Source organism: Apium graveolens, chromosome 6 (assembly GCF_009905375.1).
Source record: "Apium graveolens cultivar Ventura chromosome 6, ASM990537v1, whole genome shotgun sequence".
Classification (NCBI taxonomy): domain Eukaryota; kingdom Viridiplantae; phylum Streptophyta; class Magnoliopsida; order Apiales; family Apiaceae; genus Apium; species Apium graveolens.
The window spans coordinates 6,989,920-7,009,590 of record NC_133652.1 but is presented as its reverse complement, the minus strand read 5'-3'; the positions used below and the strand labels follow the sequence as shown (position 1 = coordinate 7,009,590).

At 35.7% G+C, this 19,671-nt stretch overlaps 1 protein-coding gene across 1 annotated transcript; it reads left to right on the top strand.

Moving 5' to 3' along the window:
- The first annotated feature begins 12,219 nt into the window (after positions 1 to 12,219).
- Positions 12,220 to 15,979, top strand: LOC141663641 (large ribosomal subunit protein uL22y-like). The gene is made up of 7 exons (XM_074469433.1): positions 12,220 to 12,373; positions 12,471 to 12,507; positions 12,602 to 12,642; positions 14,964 to 15,194; positions 15,301 to 15,403; positions 15,585 to 15,652; positions 15,740 to 15,979. Exons 1-7 carry the CDS (start codon positions 12,371 to 12,373, stop codon positions 15,806 to 15,808), a joined length of 552 nt encoding a protein of 183 aa, XP_074325534.1. The 5' UTR covers positions 12,220 to 12,370; the 3' UTR covers positions 15,809 to 15,979.
- Positions 15,980 to 19,671: the final 3,692 nt, after the last annotated feature.

Below are 19,671 nucleotides of genomic sequence, written 5' to 3'. Positions count from 1 at the left end.
ACCTTTGTAAAAAGGCAGTTAGCAAGCCAACTGAAGGAGCCTGCAAATACAATGAAGCAAATGCAAATGATCCTTACTCCTTCTGTGATAAGTTTGACTGCATTCCTTGTAACTTAAAAGTAATGAAAAGTTGTCACAAACTGAGAATATACCTCAAAGAAACAAAATTGGGTCTACAATAGAAAGGGAAAATGCTCAATAGTCAACGAACTCTAATTTATCTGAAACTACTTATTCTACTTTTGCTAAATCAGTTAACAAGAAGAAAGTACCCAACACTGTTTGGGTTGCTAAACACACTTAAAACTCATTGTGTGCAGGGAAAAGTGAAGAAAGTCATCTGGATCATAGACAGTGGATGTTCCAGGCATATGACAGGTGATAAAGCCCTGCTATCATAGTTTGAGGAGAAAGTTGGCCCATTGGTGACCTTTGGAGACAACAACAAAGGATTCACAATGGGATATGGCAAGATTGTTTCTGAAAATATTGTCATTGATGATGTAGCACTGGTAGTTGGTCTTGAAGTGAATCTTCTCAGTGTTAGCCAATTTACAGACAAAGGTTTTAAAGTTTTACTCAACAAGGAAGAATGCACTTTTATCAGCAAGAAAACTGGTGAAGTTGCTCTGAAAGGAGCAATGAAAGGAAGCTTGTTTGTTGTAGACTTGGACTCAACAAATAAGGATGGTATTTGTTGCTTCTATACCAAGGCATCAGAAGAAAAAAGCAAGATATGGCATAAGAAGCTGTCTCACTTGAATTTCAAGACAATTAACACCTTGGTCAAAAAGGAGTTAGTAAGAGACATGCCTAAGCTGGAATTTGCTCAAGTTGAAGTTTGTGAAGCTTGTCAGAAAGGAAAAATGAAAAGATCAAGTCACAAGTCAAAAACTGTGAAATCTATAAGTGCACCATTGCAGCTCATTCACATGGACTTGTTTGGGCTAGTAAATGTCTTATCAATTTCAAGGAACAAATATGCACTTGTGATGATGGATGATTTCTCAAGATACAATTGGGTAGAGTTCATGCACTCTAAAGATGAGACTCCACACATCATAATTGAGCACATAAAGAAGACAGAAAAACAGGCTGAAGATCATAATTTTGTAAAAAGATTGAGAAGTGATAATGGAACAAAATTCAGAAATGCAACATTGAGTGAATTCTGCAAAAGTAAAGGCATTGTTCAAGAATTCTCAGCTGCTAGAACACCTCAACAAAATGGAGTCGTTGAAAGAAAGAACAGAACATTAGTTAAAGCTGCTAGAACAATGCTGCAAGATGCCAAGTTATCAACAAGTTTCTGGGAAGAGGCTGTTAACACTGCATGTTCCACTCAGAACAGATATATTATTAACAAGGCACATGGAAAATCACCTTACTCAATCATGTCTAAAAGAAAGCCTATTGTAAAGCATCTTCATATGTTTGGAAGCAAGTATTACATTTTGAAAGACAACTCTGAATATTTGGGAAAAATTGACTCAAAAGTCTTTGAAGCAATTTTTCTGGGATATTCACTGGAAAGAACAGCCTACAAAGTTTATGTGATTGACCAAAAGAATATTATGGAGAGCACATATGTGACTTTTGATGATGACAGGTGTCCAGGCTTGGAATGCCTTGATGATAATGAAGTTGAAGCCCTTGTATTTGAAAACCTCAACATTGATAGTGATTCTGATGAGGAAGATGAAGTTAATGCACAACAGAAGACAAATAAAGAGACTACTCAACAGGAAAATCATGAAAATGGAAGCTCATCTCAAATACCTGAATTTGATAGCACAAACTCAGGGGGAGAAAGAGAAGAAGGATCTAGCAGTCATACCAATAATGAAGAAAATGATGAAGGCACAAGTCAACAAACTCATACAAGAAAGTGGGATAGAAGTCACACTAGAGAAACAATAACCGGTGATCCTACTGTTGGTGTGAGGAATAGAAGTGCAACTGCTAATGAGTGCCTACATGCATGTTTTCAGTCTCAAATAGAGCCTAAGAAAATTGATGAAGCTCTACTGGATCCTGATTGGATATCTGCCATGCAGGAAGAGCTGAATCGGTTTGAAAGAAACAAGGTTTGGGAATTGGTTCCTGCACCAAAGCATAGAAGCATAATTGGAACAAAATGTCTGTTCAGGAACAAGATGGATGAAAATGGTATAGTTACCAGAAACAAAGCAAGGTTGGTTGTAAAAGGCTACTCACAAGAAGAAGGAATTGATTATGATGAAACTTTTATTCCAGTTGCAAGACTTGAAGCAATAAGTATTTTTCTAGAATTTGATGCACATTCAAATTTTAAAGTGTATCAAATGGATGTTGAGAGTGCCTTCCTGAATGGTGAGCTAGAAGAAGAAGTTTATGTGCAACAACCACCTGGCTTTGAAGATCCAAAATTTCCTAATTTTGTGTACAAGTTACTCAAGGCTCTATATGGACTAAAACAGGCACCTAGAGCTTGGTATGACACACTGTCAGAATTCCTACTGAAGCATGGTTTTATTAGAGGTACCATAGACAAGACTCTCTTCTACAAGAAACATGGTGAAGATATGATCCTAGTTCAGATCTATGTGGATGATATCATCTTTGGTTCTACAAATGAGAAGCTTTGCCAAAGATTCTCCAAGCTTATGCAAAGTGAATATGAAATGAGTATGATGGGGGAACTGAGTTACTTTCTTGGACTTCAAGTCAGTCACAGAAGTGATGGTATCTTCATCAGCCAAACTAAGTATGTCAAGGATTTATTGAAAAAGTTTGGTATGGTTGATTGTTCACCTGCATCTACACCTATGTCTACTGCAACAAAGTTGGATGAAGATAAAAAGGGCAAGAGTGTAGATATCTCAAGCTATAAATGAATGATTGGTTCATTGCTTTACTTAGTTGCTAGTAGATCAGACATCGTGTTTGCTACATGCCTGTGTGCAAGATTTCAAGACAATCCAAAAGAATTGCATTTGATGGTTGTAAAGAGGATTTTCAGATATTTGAAAGGAACTCCAAACTTGGGATTATGGTATCCTAAGGGAACTGGTTTTGAAGCTGTTGGTTACACAGATGCAAATTTTGCTGGATGTAGGGTTGACAGGAAAAGTACTAGTAGAAGTTATCAATTTCTTGGACAAAGACTTGTATCCTGGTATAGCAAGAAACAACAATCTGTATCAACTTCTACAGCTGAGGCTGAATATATAGCTGCATGAAGTTGTTGTGCTCAAGTGCTTTGGATTAGAAATCAGCTAACGGATTATGGCCTAGTGTTACACAAAATTTCTATCATGTGTGACAATACTAGTGTTATATTTATAGTGGCTAATCCAATTAATCATTCTAGAACAAAGTACATTGATGTAAGGTACCATTTTATTAGAGAACATGCTACAAATGGTACCATTGAGCTCATTTTTGTTCCAACAGAAAAATAATTAGCTGACATTTTTACTAAACCTTTGGATGAAGCAACTTTCACTAGACTTGTAGGTGAAATTGGAATGCTCAATTCTTCATCCTAAGGCAAGAACTCAGCTAATGTTTTGCAGCAGGTTAATTTCTAATAAATCAATCTTTATTTGATTTGAATTGGATATTAACTGAAATATGAATTATAAATATTTCATAAATCTCTGCATATTTATTTTTCGAAATTCAAAAATCAACTTAGATTTTTTTTTTCAAATTCTAAGTAAACTGCTCAGTTGTTAATTTACATCCTTAATATATAAAATTAACACAAGGTAGAATTACAGTAATCAAAAGTATATAGAGAACTGAGTTCTCGATAAGTCTAATAGACTTCTCGAGTGCGTTCTCGATAATTCAATTCACTGACTTCTCGAGTGACTTCTCAATAGGCTTAAATATGACTTATCGATAAGTCCCTGTAGAGTTCTCTAGTGTGTTAATTCACAGAGTTCTCTACAAGTACAATTTTTGACTTATCAATAACTCAGAACTGAAATAATTTAATTTAATAAATTATTTTGGTAAAATGCTTTTGGCAAATTTATTCTAATTTTATTTTAAATTTATTCAAATAAAGTTGGAATTAATTCAGTCCATTTTTGGACAAACTGGGTATTTATTTGACATCTCGATAATCAATTTTTAGTTCTCTATAAGAGTAATTTAAAATGACTTCTCGATATGTACTTCGTTTCTTAAAATGACTTCTCGATAGACAAATTCCAAACGTCTATTTTTGAGTTCTCGACAAGTCATTTGCTTTTACTATAAATACCCAGACTTCTCGATACATATACATACTTACAATTTTTGAGATCTCAAGTGACCTAGCCTTTCAAGCAAAAACTGATTTCTCTCTCTGTTTTACTTCTTTCTCATAAAAATTTCTTACCCATTCATTCTCATTAATCAACAATGGCCCAAAATGTTGCAAGAGCCTCTATTCCAGAGAAAGGAACCAACTATCTCACTTTTACTGATGCTAACCAAGCTCCTGACAGTTTCAAGGGGTTTGTGAAACTTTTGGTTGAGTCTTATCTTGCAGGAGCTTTAACTGCAAATCTTGTCCTGTATCTGGATGTTCTGCATGAATTCTGGACTACAACAGTAGTGAGAACTAATATGAATGATAACTCTCTCTCTATGGTGGTGACATGCACAATTGGAGGCCAACAGATAGAATTCAATGACCAAGATATGAATTGAGCTTTGGGACTGCCAACTGAGAATCTGGTGGAGGTGCCAACTCCTGATGAGCTGACTGAGTTTATGGACTTCATCAATTATGGTGAAAAAATCAACCTGTCAAGCTTGAACAGGGCCAATCTAAGAAATGAGTGGTCTTTCATCTTTGATTCTGTGGTAAGGGCCTTCACTTTTAGGAAGACAGGGTATGACAACATTTCAAGTGTTGTGCAAAACTGGTCTATTCAATTGCCCACAACAGACACTTGAATGTTGGTCTGTTGATCCTGGAAGAACTTGCAACCAGGCTAACAATGCCCCTGTCAACTAGAGGTAAGGAAATTTTCTTTCCTAGATTTATTATGTCCACTTTAAATAATAAAGTAGCAGACATACGCTTATTGAATGGAATAGATAGTACAAAAATAGGCAATTGTAAGCAAGTATCCAAAAATAATATTTTGTTCACTTACTACAAAGAATAAGGTAAATGTAAGTCAAAAAATCACTCCATTCATGTTGGAGAGGTTCAAGACTTACCCTTACCCTATGCCTGACATGAGATCAAACATATAATCTAGCACATCTATGATCCCTGAACCTGTGGAAGCACAAACACAGGAACACCCACAGGGATCTTCCCAAACTGCAACCATTCTTTCAAAACCTTTAGAAGCTAGGCAACCAACCACCTCATCTTCTCAAAAGGATGAGGTGAGTAAAAAGAAGAGAAAGGGGGCAACCTTAACTGGTGTAACTGAGAGTAGTGAGAATCAAGCTGAAAAAGAGTCACCTTTGGTCAAGAGATCTAAAAGGAGTAAGAAAACTGAGCTGACCACTCAAGCCACCTCTGCACCCTCCCAACAGGATGCAGTTGTAAAAGCAACCAATAGTGAGTCTGCACAGCCTGTACAAGAAGCAATTCAAGTGTATGGTAGGAGAAATAAAGAAGGCACACACTATGAGGACACATCTCTTGAAGCTCCCTCATCTATTCAGGGGGAGCTGCCAACACTCACAACTGAGCAACAATCTCTTATATCTAAAATTTCTTCTCTTCCAATTCCACTTGAATCCACTTCTCAAGTGCAACAAAAATCAAGTGAATTGGTTCTAGAAACCTTGCTCACCACCCAGGCACCTCATTTAGATGGTGAGAGGAACTAGCTGGGGTAGACCTTGATGACACCATCACAAATATGGGGGATTCATCAGTTTTCACTGCAGACCCCATGGAAACTCAAAATGCACCTTCATATGCCAATCAGTCTTCACAGACTGTAAGGTTTGAAGGTAGTACTCCTGAGGGGGAGCTACCTAAATTCTCTCCAATTCAATTGAAGGTTCCTCATGTAGGGACAACTCCCCTCAAAACCCTAGCAGAGATTGCCTTGGCAGTGGATGCTAGGAGTATAATTGCCAATGATTCTGTCATAGGGGAGGCAAGTATAGCACATTCAAGTGCCAGTTTATTGCAAGACACACAAGGGTTTGAGACTGGTGCACATGGCAGTAACCCAGATAAATCCCCTCCAAATCAATTGGAGGTTCCCACACCTGGTGAGGAATAACAACTAGCCATAACCACAGAGCAATCTGTGAGTAAAACTGTGACTTCAGTCACAGGTGTTTCTGAACCATCTACTTCACAACCTCACATTCTCTCTTAGTGGCTGCAAGAATCTGACTCTCAACTAACTTCTGTAGATGATCTACTAGTGGAGCAGATTTCTGGACTGGCCAACATATCTCAATATCTACTCACTTCTGATATGAGCAATCAAGACTATCAGACCATCATGCTCACCTACAATGAAAATGTTGAAAAATAGAAGGAGGAGATTATGAATGATGAAGAACATGATGGTAATGTTGATGCATGGCTATCCCAAGATTTCATGTTGGAGATGGATCAAGTCTTGGCCAGATTCAGGGAGGAGTATGTTACAATCCTTGGAAGCAATGCAAAGGTCTTGACTCTATAAGAAGTGTATGATGCAGTCACAGAAGTGCACAAAGCTCAGCTCAAGGCTTTTCACCTTTTGGGTAAAGCTCTTGAAGTCAAAATGACTGGTCATGAGGATAAAATCAGGAAGCTGGTAAAGGATAAGATGGATGAAATTATACCATCTCAAGTATAGATCACCTCAAAGTTCAAGCATTTTGCTGATCAGATGTCAATGATGGATCTTACTATGCTAGAGAAGGAAGTCAAAAATCTCAAACAATCTTTCATCAATCTTCATACAATGGTCCATCAGCAAATCACTCATTCTAATGACACTATGGTCAAGCTGGATCAACTTTACCAGTGCAGATATGAGCCTTCAGCTTTGCTAATGGAAGGCATCAAACAGGCTGTAGAAGAAAACTTTGGCACATCTAGCAGCTCTTATCAGCCTGGATCTACTTCAACAAATCTGCAAATTCAGTCCCTACAGACTCAAGTCTCAGCACTGCAAGACTCCAACTCTTCTCTCACTGCACAAGTTCAAGCCCTAACATCTCTTGTCAAAAGCCAACAAACAGACATTCAGACCCTGGTGGACTCTCATAAGCATCTTCAAATGCACGACTCTATAGCTTTGGGAGCCATCATGGGCAAACTCAACATACCACTACCTTATCTACCTGAACAGGTAAGGCCTGAAATACCTACTCCCCTCCTCATGCCTGCCAACAAGACTAAGGGGGAGATATAGGATAGGCTAGCACAATCAAGATCATCTACTCAACATGTCCAAGGTGCTGAAAAGAGCTTAAGTCAAGAAGCTGATATTGGAATAGAGAGACTTTTTAAAGCAGCTGAAGGTCCCAGTCTAAGCAGGGAGTTTGATGAATTGCTTAAGACACTCAGGGCTTCTCTCAATGACGATTTCTTCACCTACAAGAAAGCCTTGGACAGGACAATAAACTCAATAAGGGTGATCTTGGTGACAAGAGATAACTTCAAGAAAAGAAGGATAGTGGTCAACATCAATGACTCAGGGGTAGATAGATGTATGCAGGTGTCCCTCAACTGTCTTATTTCTAGGAGGACATCTGAGTTAGATATTCTGATAAATAAAGTCAGAATAGTGATTCATGAAGACACTCTCTTGCTAAGAGAATTGAAGAATGCACAAGTGGCTGCTTTCACATAAGCTTATCTCTAGCCTAGCAAGGGAGTGACATTCATCTGTCCTACTACCAAACACTTTAAACACTTCCAAGTTCCTAAACAGTGTCTCATGGCCAACAAGAAGCTTATCATGACTCTTGAAACTGAGCTGAATTTAAAAAGAAACAAAACTGTTAAAGATGAGGAGATGATAAAGCTGTTGAGAAGATACTTGAATAATGCAGAAGCCAACTTGCCTAAAACTCAAATCAACAAGGATGATTTGGATGATGATGAGCAGAAGAAAGATGATCAAAATCCTTCTGGCTCAAATCCAAGTCAGTCCACTAAGCCATATGGCAGCAAGAGTGGTGAGAAGAAGAAGGAGGTTGAGAAGGAGAACTGATGAGAGAAGATGTTAAAAAAGACATGATAGTTCTGAACCACACAAAACCCTAAAAATCCAAACACAAGTAGCTCAAACCTCAGCTCAACCTATAACATCAACTGTCTCAAACATTAAACCACCTCAAACCTCGAAGCCAAAATTTTTGTACCAACAAACAACCAACTCTTTCCTAAAAATTCCAATCACCACAAGTCAAACAAATCTCAAGAAAATCTAAACCCTACCTTTAACCAAGCCTTCACTAAAAGTCAATCTTAAATCTGTTGGAAGAAAGCCTAAGGAAGCCAAACTCACAAAGAAATGAGAAGTCACTGAAAGGGCCATCTGGAACTGTTTCAAGCAATCTGACTTCCTACCTTTATATTGGTGCATCTCAGATGGAGATAATTTTCAACAACTTGCTGAGGAAATAGTCAGAGTCTGGGTTGTATCTCTTAGGGAAGTTAAAATTTTCTATAAAGATGGTTCCTTCACCTTTCTTGGCAGTGATCTAATGGACTCTCTCTCTCCCACAAAAATTAAGAGAATAATAAGCTTGTTAAAAGATAAGGATACTGCCACAAGGGCATGGAGATCAGTTATAGCTGAGTGGTTGATTGAAAGGGAGGAAACAAAGAAAAGAAATGAGGCTGAAGCTGAAGAAAGAAGAAGGAAGTATGATGAAGAAATTGAGATGTTTATAAAAAGATCAGAAGAGCTAAAGGCCAAATGAATGAGCAGAATCTCTAAAGATGGGAAATTTCTAAACATCAAAGCTGGTGGATTCTCAAGGTTTAGAATAGATTTGCTAGACAGTGGTTATCCCAAGGTAGCAAGACAGAAACTTGTAGAAGCTCTAAGTGGAACACCTATAATAGAAGAACTTGAAATTCTATATCACTTGAAGGATTTACTTAGAGAAGAAGCAGACACAAAAACTGTCTTTACCTGATACTTGTAACCATTGAACTTTGTAAATCTCATGTTGTACAAAAGTTGTAATTTCATCAAGCTTTGTGTATTAATTTTATTTTCCATCATTTTAAACTTGGGGTTAGTCTTGTTAACAGGCATGAATTTGTGTTAAGCAATCTTCTCACAAATTGGGGGAGATTGTTGTACAAGACATGCCTGTATCTTAACAAGACTAAGACAATTTGTCAACCCTAAGTAAGTTGTATTATTATCTTAATTTTTATTTTGTACTTGTAACATTCAAAGTCTGTAAAAATGTCAAAGGAGCAGACTGAAGTCTTTTTCTATAAATAGTGTCAAGCCTAAGAATTCTATCTGGAAGAAGATAAAAAAGATCATGCCTCAGAAGAGTTATGAATAAGCTTGGATTTGAATAAATCTGTTTTAGGAAAAATATTCTAAGTCAAGATCTCTACAAGTCACAGATTTAGTGTTATAGAGAAGTCATTCGAGAACTCTAGAATGACTTATAGAGAACTCATGAAAGCTTATAGAGAACTTAGAGATATCGACAAGTCAAATTGAAGACATGAAGATTGGAGATATCGACAAGTTATTTCTTCACTAGAGAACTCAGAGTTATCGACAAGTCAACATTCACTAGAGAACTCTGAGTTATCGACAAGTCAAATTCCACTAGAGAACTCAGATATATCAATAAGTCAAAATTCACTAGAGAACTCTGAGATATCGACAAGTCAAACATGACTAAAGAACTCTGAGATATCGACAAGTCAAGAAGCCACTAGAGAACTCACAGATATCGATAAGTCAAGTGAAGATATGAAGATTAGAGATCTCGACAAGCCAAATTCTCTTATAGAGAACTGGAGACCTCTACAAGCCAAATTAGCTATAGACTACTAGAGATTTCGATAAGCCAATATACTTATCGAGATGTCAAGTTCTCTATAGACCAAACCGGAGATCTCGAGGTAAAATCTCAAAGTACAAATTGCAGATTAGTTCAATATCCAAGATTAACAATCAACAAACAATCCAAACAGCTGGATTAACAAGTTTACAAAAAGCAGCTTGAAGAATGTACAAGATCAATGGTGAAAATTAATTGACAAAGGAAGATCAAGATAATCACAGGATGCTAAAGACATGCTAAGCCAGAAATATAAGATATACTTTTCTATAAATGGAAATGACAAGTGACAGTTTACTAAAGCTAATAGCATGTCTTATTGTACATTGTGTAAACCGGCAGTTAACTGAATTATAAAGTTAACACTAGTCATTTAGTCAGTTGTAACAATTTAGATAGAAAATCTTGTAACACTCTCAAGAAGAAGCTAAGCTCTTTATCAACAAAGAGCCTAGAAATTTTGTAGCAAAACATTCTTAATTTTAATATAAAATTAAGTGAGTTTTGAAGATCCGTGTTCTTTATTCTTGCAAGTTTAATTTCTGCATGAACACACTTTCACTACAAGATTTAATTTACTTTGTTCAACCATAAAATATTCAATAAAAGCTTAAAAATAGTGAAACACATTCACCCCCCTCCGTGTTTAATTCATTTCCTAACAGTTTAATTTTAGCGTAGAAGAATACTACACATTATGTTGTTTTAGCCTCAAGCCCGTTATATCAACCAACTAATCATATTTAATTTATTTTTAATTATATTTTAGCTCTGGGTGAATATTATTTTGTTTTAAACCGAATAGATAATATATTTTGCTTTAGCGTGATGACATTATATCGATCAACTTATTATATATCATTTTGTTTAAATCAAGTTCATTAGACATTTTATAATTCTATTTGTATTTATATTTGTATAATTCTATAATAAATATTAATCTATTTATGAGAGTGTTTTATTTTAAATATTGCTATAATTACAGTGACCAGATCGAGTATCAACCAAATCTTCATCGTTTCGTCTTTTATATATACTAGTATATAACCCGTGCGATGCACGGTTATTTTTATCATTATATATTGTAAATTCTAATTTTAATATGTTGCTGGCAGGATTCGAACTTATACCTCTTAAAAAATACTATTTTTTTATAATTTTAATATGTTACTATCAGGATTCGAACCTTATAGCTCTTGAATAATACTAATATTTAAGAATAAATCTAACGGTTCTTATAGATTTGATCTGACGACTCTGGATTGAGTGATCAATGACCACCAACCACCAACAACCAAACTTTTAATGTTTCGTCTTTAATATAATAGTATAGATAGATATAGGAATATAATATAAGTGTCCTATTTTAAATATAATAGAATTGATAGACGAGTAATTTTAGGTGTCTTGCTTTAAATATAATATAGGGATATAATATAAGTGTCATGTTTTAAATATAATAGAATTGATAGGCGATTAATTTAGGTGTCTTGTTTTAAATATAATATTAAGTGTCATAATATAAGTGTCCTATTTTAAATATAATAAAATTGATAGGCGAGTAATTTTAGGTGTCTTGTTTTAAATATAATATTAAGTGTCATATTTTAAATATAATAGAACGACTAACAATCTACAACCAAACTTTTAATATTTCGTATTTAATATAATACTAGCGTATGACCCGTGCGATGCACGTATTGATTTTAACACTTGAATGTTTTTTAATAATATAATTATATCTTAAAATCATTGTATTTTGATATATATTTTCAATAGTTGAAAAATAAATTGAAGAACATAATAAGTTCTAATAATAAATGTTGTGTAATAATTTGAGACTTGACTGGAAATAAATAAATAATATAATATGTTGTTCACGGGACTCAAGCCCTCAACCTATGGAAATTGTTAAAATAAAGAATATAAAAGTTTAAATATAATAAGCTGTTGATGGGGTTCGAACCCTGAATCGATGAGAGCAGTTTAATATTAATATAATAATATTTATTATTGCATCCAACGGTTCTCATCTATCTGACTTTAGATCTGACGGTTGTTATTTGTCGTATCAAATAACTGTACTGAACAACCGACTATTAAATAGAGAGTGTTCTGCTTATAATAGTATATTATAGATAGATAGATGGATTATAGAAGTAGAGAAGTATAAATGAGTAAAGTTGAATAAAGAAATTTGCCCATAAAACAAAAAAAGCCCAATAACTTTAGCAACTTGATTAAATCAGTTAAATGGGCCATCAAATCTAATAACTTTAAGCCCAATAAAACTAACAAAACCCTAGCTGCCTCTGTGTTTTTAATCTCAAAGTACACACTCATCTCCTCTTTCGCAGCGGCGACAACAATGGTGAGTAGCCCACTTAATCTAACTGTGTGTTTTTTGTGTGTGTGTTTTTATTATTACATCTTTTTATTAATGCTTGTCTGAAAATTATGTGAATCAGGTGAAGTATTCTAAAGAACCCGACAATATTACCAAATGTAAGTTTCATGTCTTAATTTTATTATTTATGAATTTATTGTTTTGTTAATGTTGTGTTTTAATGTTTGTGTTTTGTAATTTTTTAATGTTTAGCTTGCAAGTCAAGAGGTTCGGGTCTCAGGGTTCATTTTAAGGTATTTACATTTTTTAGATTTTGAAATTTAGTTTTAGTTGTTTTTTCTTCTGTTAATGTTCAGCTTGCATATGTCTTGTATTAGTATTGTCGTTGTTTTACGTTTTATGTTTCTGCCACTGGATATTGACCTTTCGATTAGTTATATGCAATGGAATGAGAAAATGCGAATCAAAATAAAGTGGATTAAATTGATGTGTACGGGCATATGCACCCATGAGCACCTTTGGTTCATGAATTCATGGATTAAATTGATGGAGTTGATTACTATTCGTTAAAAATCAACTATTTTGGCTACTTTTTATGCACCCATACAACTCAATCAATTAATGGGTTACTATTCATCAAATAAATAATTATATTTTTTATTATAAATTTATATTCATCTCTATTATTTAATGGCCCCACAAATAATATTCAAATATAAATCGTTAGATAAGTTTAGATTTTTAATAAGATTGTGGATAAATTTAGATTTTTGATAAGATTTTTGTTCAATCACGTAATGACACAAGTGTTGGAAATATTTGACAAAAAATTGAACATTAAATACGAATTCAGAGTATTTTGGTTTGGAAACTTTAAGAGGTGTGAAATCCTGTGGCAGATTGTATATCAAATGTTTATGTTGTTTGATTTGATTCTACAAAGCATACACAAAAGAGTTGAAGACCATGCAAACATCAACCATCAGAGTAAAAGTACAGTATATAACAGTAGTGTCAAAATAGAAACGAAATAAGTGATTGAAGCACCCAACAAACTAAGCATACACAAAAACTCACAAACACAGGGTCAAACATGTAGTGTTATAACTGTGACGAAGATATCAAACCACGAGATGAGAAAAGCAACTAACCTCCTAAGCTTTTTTCTTCCTTCGCAAATTTTTTATTCTTCCGCTTTCTTCCGCTTGTTTTCTTTTCTTGATTCTTTTTTTGCTATTTATACAAAAATGAATAAATTAACAAAAAGTTAACTGTAGCAATATCAAATCAATATCAAGTTTTAAATTGAGAGGTGAAAGTATATAGTAGGGGTAGGGGTAGAAGTATGGAGCAGAGAGTAGAGACGGTGTGATGTCCCGCGGCGCCAATATAATTAATTGGTTTAAATTAATTGGTATTGATTGGTTCAAACCAAAATAATTAATTGGATCAAATTATATTGGCGCCGTGGGGCATGCTTTCTCGTTCTTGATTCTTTTTGAAATATGAATAAATTAACAAAAATTTAACTGTAGCAATATCAAATCAATATCTAACTTTAAATTGAGCAGGAGAGTATAGAGTAGGAGTAGGGGTAGAAGCATGTGGAGGAGAGAGCAGAGATGATGTGATGCCCCGCGATGCCAATATAATTTGAAGGTTCAAAGTAATTGGTATTGATTGGTTCAAACCAATATAATTAATTGGTTAAAATTATATTGGCATCGCGGGGTATCACATCATATCTGTTCTTTGCTTCATACTTCTACCCCTACTCATACTCTATACTCTCAACATATTGATTTGATATTGCTACAGTTAACTTTTTGTTAATTTATTCATTTTTTTTGCTGCCGCTGCATATGCTCAAAGGGGATCTAGCGCTAAGTTTGTGTGTTGAAGAAGGGATGATATGTGAGTGAATACATATTAATTGGTGTAGATGTCTTTGCATTTTCACCACAATGAAACCAACAAACCCGTGCAATAACTTTCACATGTAAAATTATAGGTCTACTTTTTTTCATTATAGCTAAGTAAAAATTATAGGTCAACTTCTATAATGAACAGTTTGGTGGATTTTGAATATGACGGTATGGTGATATCATCTACTGTACCAGAAATGTAAATAAACCTGATAAGTATGGTATGGTAATACCTGTTTTGTGGGTTGGAGTACTTGAAGGGATGATAAGCGAATGAATACGAATGAATACAAAGGGAATTGGTGTAAATGTCTTGCCATTTTCACCTAAATGAACCCATTTAATAGCTTTCACATGTAAGATTATAGGTTGAACTTTATAATGAATCTGATTTAAGCATGATCGTCTACTGTACCAGAAATGTAAATAACCCCGTTATTTCAATACTCTTGATACTGTTTATTAATCTGAACAATCAACAGGTCACAAATTAAGTTGAATTTCTTAGCTCTTTACCTACGGTAACTGGTAAACTGTTTCTTGTAAATGGAATAGGCAGATAGGATAATGTATAACCTTTTTCAACGTTCACTCATGCATCATGTAACTATAATTTACTACAGCTATAGTTCCTATTTGTGTAATTTGCCTTGGTTCTGTCCTTAAGTGTCTTTATAATGTAAATGCAGAACACCAGAGAAACTGCACATGCTATTCGCAAGTTACCTTTGATCAAGGCTAAAAGGTACCTGGAGGATGTTCTTGCTCACAAGCAAGCAATCCCATTCACACGCTTCTGCAGAGGAGTTGGTCGTACTGCCCAAGCCAAGAACAGACATTCTAATGGACAAGGACGCTGGCCTGCTAAGTCAGCAAAATTTATCTTGGATTTGCTCAAGAATGCCGAGAGTAATGCTGAGGTATGTACTGCCATGTACTGCCATGCTCCTTTTCCCTTCTTTCCATCTGCCTGTATCATATATCTTTTCCATTAAAGTTAATCATCAATCATAAAATATTCTGTAGGTGAAAGGTTTGGACGTGGATGCACTTTACATATCTCACATCCAGGTTAACCAAGCACAAAAGCAGAGGCGTCGCACATACCGTGCCCATGGGAGAATCAACCGTAAGTTTTACAAATTCATAAAAAAGTCTTAAATAAAGATAATGCAGTTGGTGTATTGTATATAGTGGTTTATAAGTATAGGTTCTTCCTTCAACAAATTACCAATAATCTAAAATTTGGGAAAGGAATATTGAATCAGTGGGGTGGATCGATAATAATCTTCGTTGGTGTTTGTTTGCAGCTTACATGTCTTCTCCTTGTCACATCGAATTGACTTTGTCTGAGAAAGAAGAGCCAGTAAAAAAGGAGGTCATTGATGTGCCTTTCTTTATAATTTCTTTATTTTCGTTTGGGTTTCTTTATCCGCACATTCTGATTAAAATATTATATTTGCAGCCTGATACTCAGCTAGCATCTAGGAAGTCCAGAGGTAACCAACCCTTGCGCAGTGGTGCTTCTTCTTAATATTGTGGTTGCAGTGATAGAAATTATCATATTTTATATAATATGATAGAAGGAACCGCGCATGTCTTCTTTCCTAGTATTTCGAGATTATTTTTTGTTTGTTATGTATTCTCGTCAGTTTTAAATTTGGTGAATTTTGATGGAATTCAATTTTTGATTCTGTTGGTTGATTGTTTGCTGTTTGGTTACCGTGTCAACTGTCCAGGCATAAAATTAAAACCTTAACCCGAGTGTATTTTTGTGCTGAACTTTAGTAGGAAATCGGGTGGAAATGAATTGCTCTCAAGTAAATAACGGGTTAAGGATGATAATCTGAGCTTAACATAAACTGTTTCAGTTATTAGTTTTCAGATCGAGTTTTTAGATGTTGCCTAGAAAGTTGCCAACCACTAGCCTTCTTAGCAATTTTTGTTCAAAATCTACTACAATTTGTAAATTTTAAGAGATTGTATGATGAATAGACATGCAAAATGCTTTTCCAGGGAGATGATATTATACGAAATGCGCAGAGTCGAGTATATTTATAAATTATAACGGAATTTTAAGTAAATTACTCCACATAACGGAATAGCCAAACATAGCCAAACAGGCCCAATATGAAATGCGCAGAGTTGAGTAAACTTTTAAGAAATTGTATGTGTTTTAGGTGCAATGGATTATAGTAGATTAACCTGCGGCAAATATAAATTGAGAATGACAAATGGTGAATGTGGAAGGATTACACTGAACCTGAATAATTTTACAAGCGTTTAATAATAACAGAAATGAAATGTGAAAGCAAGTTTCGAAGGAGATGGAGATAGTTAGAGAGTTTTATTTCAGCTTTTCATGCTCTTCTTTGAAGACGAGGAGAAAAAGGTCACAATATTACTCAAGTCAGTTCACCATGGTTTGTCTATATTTTTGTTACGACTAACAAATCCACACTATATATACCAAATCCCCAACTTCTTATCTTCTCAGGAACCGGAAATTTCATACATGTCACGTATGAACGAATTGCGAAAATGACAAAAAAATGATGTTTATATTTACATTTTTTGTACACGACATAAACATAGAACATGAAATTACACAATCATATGCCGTTTTTATGTTAACCATTAGGTACACACGACACAAAGCACACTACATAATTAATTAAATTCAACAATAATTTCTAATATATTACTATAATTATATGCTTTATATAGTAAATAGTTTGATGTTTATAAATAAAATAGATATAATCACAATTTTTTTTTGAATAAAAGATGTAATTGTATTCAAATAATCAAATCCATCTCCAGTACATGAGAAATAAAACGAGGAGGAATATTAAACCACTCCCCTACATCTGACATATAATATGAGGCTTGTGCTAACACGTGAGCCACCGTATTCGCAGATCTGTAAACAAATTCAACTAGCACCCGATTTATGTGCTTTAACAAATAGAGACAATCACCAACTATAGTGCTAAAAAACGCTCTCCCTGAGCGACCATTACAAGCCAAAGCAAGAGCATGAGAATTCGTTTCAAACACACATTGTTGATACCCTTGCGCAATAATCCACGAAAGGGCCTCCTTCAATCCTACAGCTTCTGCTTCCCTAGGATTCCATGCACCTTTTATTCTTCTGCACCTAGCTGCCACAAACTCTCCATGAGCATTTCTGATAACTGCTCCAACACCTACACTTCCGTCCTGGAACATGGCTGCATCAGTGTTCACTTTCATCCATCCATCTTCTGGTTTGTTCCATGTACGAGCTCCCATTCCTCCATTGCATACTCGCGCATCAAATCTCATCCGCTCTTCCCTCCATTCTGTAAGTAGATGCCTAGCTGCAGCTCTCACACCGAAAACTGACCCATTCACTCGATCCCAGACCCACTTATTTCGACGTGACCAAATGCTCCAACACAACATCACAATCTGCACACATTGCTCCTTATTACTTCTGGCAAAAATAGCAGCAATTACCTCCACTACTGAACCAGTCAAGGATTCTTGGATGATGGTGTTTAAACCTGCAGTTACCCAAATAGTCTTTGCAAAACCACATGTGAACAACACATGAATATCACTCTCTACTTGAGAATGGCACCATGGACATATAACATCGATATTGACATATCTTAACATCAATGCATAACACGTAGGTAGGCAACCCTTACACACACGCCACAAAAAATGAATAACCTTACTTGGTAAATTTAGTTCCCAAATTTTCTTCCAAATGCTACTACCCTCCCCTTGAAACTCTCCCTGCAACCACCGATAACAACTACGAACAGTAAATTCACCCTTGTCATCCAAAAGCCAAAACCATGAATCGTTTCTATCTTCTAACGGCAATGGAATCCGCTGAATCAATTCAATATCTCTGGTTTCAAAGATATCTTGCAGCACCTCGACATCCCATCTCTTTTCTCCAGGGACCAATAAGTTGCTAACTCTGGCCATGTGTAGATTACTATGCACACCTGTAGATATAAATCCATTATCTGGGTCTGGTAGCCACGAAACAGCCCATACAAACGTCTGCTCACCATTACCCATCTGTCTCCTCGCTCCTGCTTTCACAGCCTCCACTACAGCCATCAACCCACGCCACACATAGCTTGGATTGTTCCCAATGTCAGAATCTAAAAAACTTGTCTTCGGGTAGTATCCTGCTTTCATAATTGCAGAAACCAAGGGATTTGCTTCTACAAGTAGTCGCCATCCCTGCTTAGCTAGCATTGCCAAATTAAACTTACGCAGTTCCTTAAGTCCCAACCCACCAACTGTTTTAGGCGCACACATTCGCTTCCAGGTAAGCCATCTAACTCCCTTCCCTTGCTTACCATTGCCCCATAAGAACGCATTCATTTTTCTTTCCATTTCCTCACATAACGAATCAGGGATAAAAACAAACTCATCCAAAAGTTAGGAATGGTTTGTGCAGATGTTTTTAGCAGTGTCAACTTCCCCGACTTTGATAGCTCTTTGTTATACCATCCCTGTAATTTACCCTGAAGACGATCACTTATAAAGCTGAAAACTTCACTTTTGTTCCTCCCTACCACCATAGGCATACCAAGATAATGCCCCGGTTTCTCAATCTGTTGAACCCCCAGACAATCACAAACACAATTTCTATATGCCTCACAGGTGTTTGTGCTAAACGTAATTGCAGATTTAGTATAATTAATCACCTGGCCAGACAACATTTCATACTTATGCAAAATTCTCTTCATATTATTCGCCTCCACTTGTGATGCTTTAAAAAAGAAATAGCAGTCATCTGCAAAGAACATATGGGATACCCTAGGAGCACCTGTTGCTATTTTACATCCAGTAAGCAAACCACTCTCTTCATAATCTCGAATAATTCCCGCCAATCCCTCAACACAAATTATATAAATATATGGGGAAATGGGGTCCCCTTGTCGCACCCCTCGTTGAGGCTGTACATCTCCAAACACTGCTCCATCCCTCATAAAACTATAAGTCACAGTTTTCACACACCCCATTACTCGATCCGTCCACTTCTGGGGAAACCCGAGTCTTTGCAACATTGCTTCGATAAAATGCCACTCTAGTCTGTCATATGCCTTCGATACATCAACTTTAAGCCCAGCTATACCACCCTTCCCTTGCGTCTTCCTACGCATATAGTGATTAATCTCGAAGGCAACTAAAGCATTATCCGTCAAAAGATGTCCCTCAATAAAAGCGCTCTGCTTTTCAGAAATTATAGTACTCAAGCATGGCTTAAGACGGTTAGCCATGACCTTAGATAGTATACGCAATAGCACATTACATAACGAGATAAGACGTAGATCTGACACCTGCTTCGGATGCTTAACCTTAGGTATCAAACAAACCAATGTG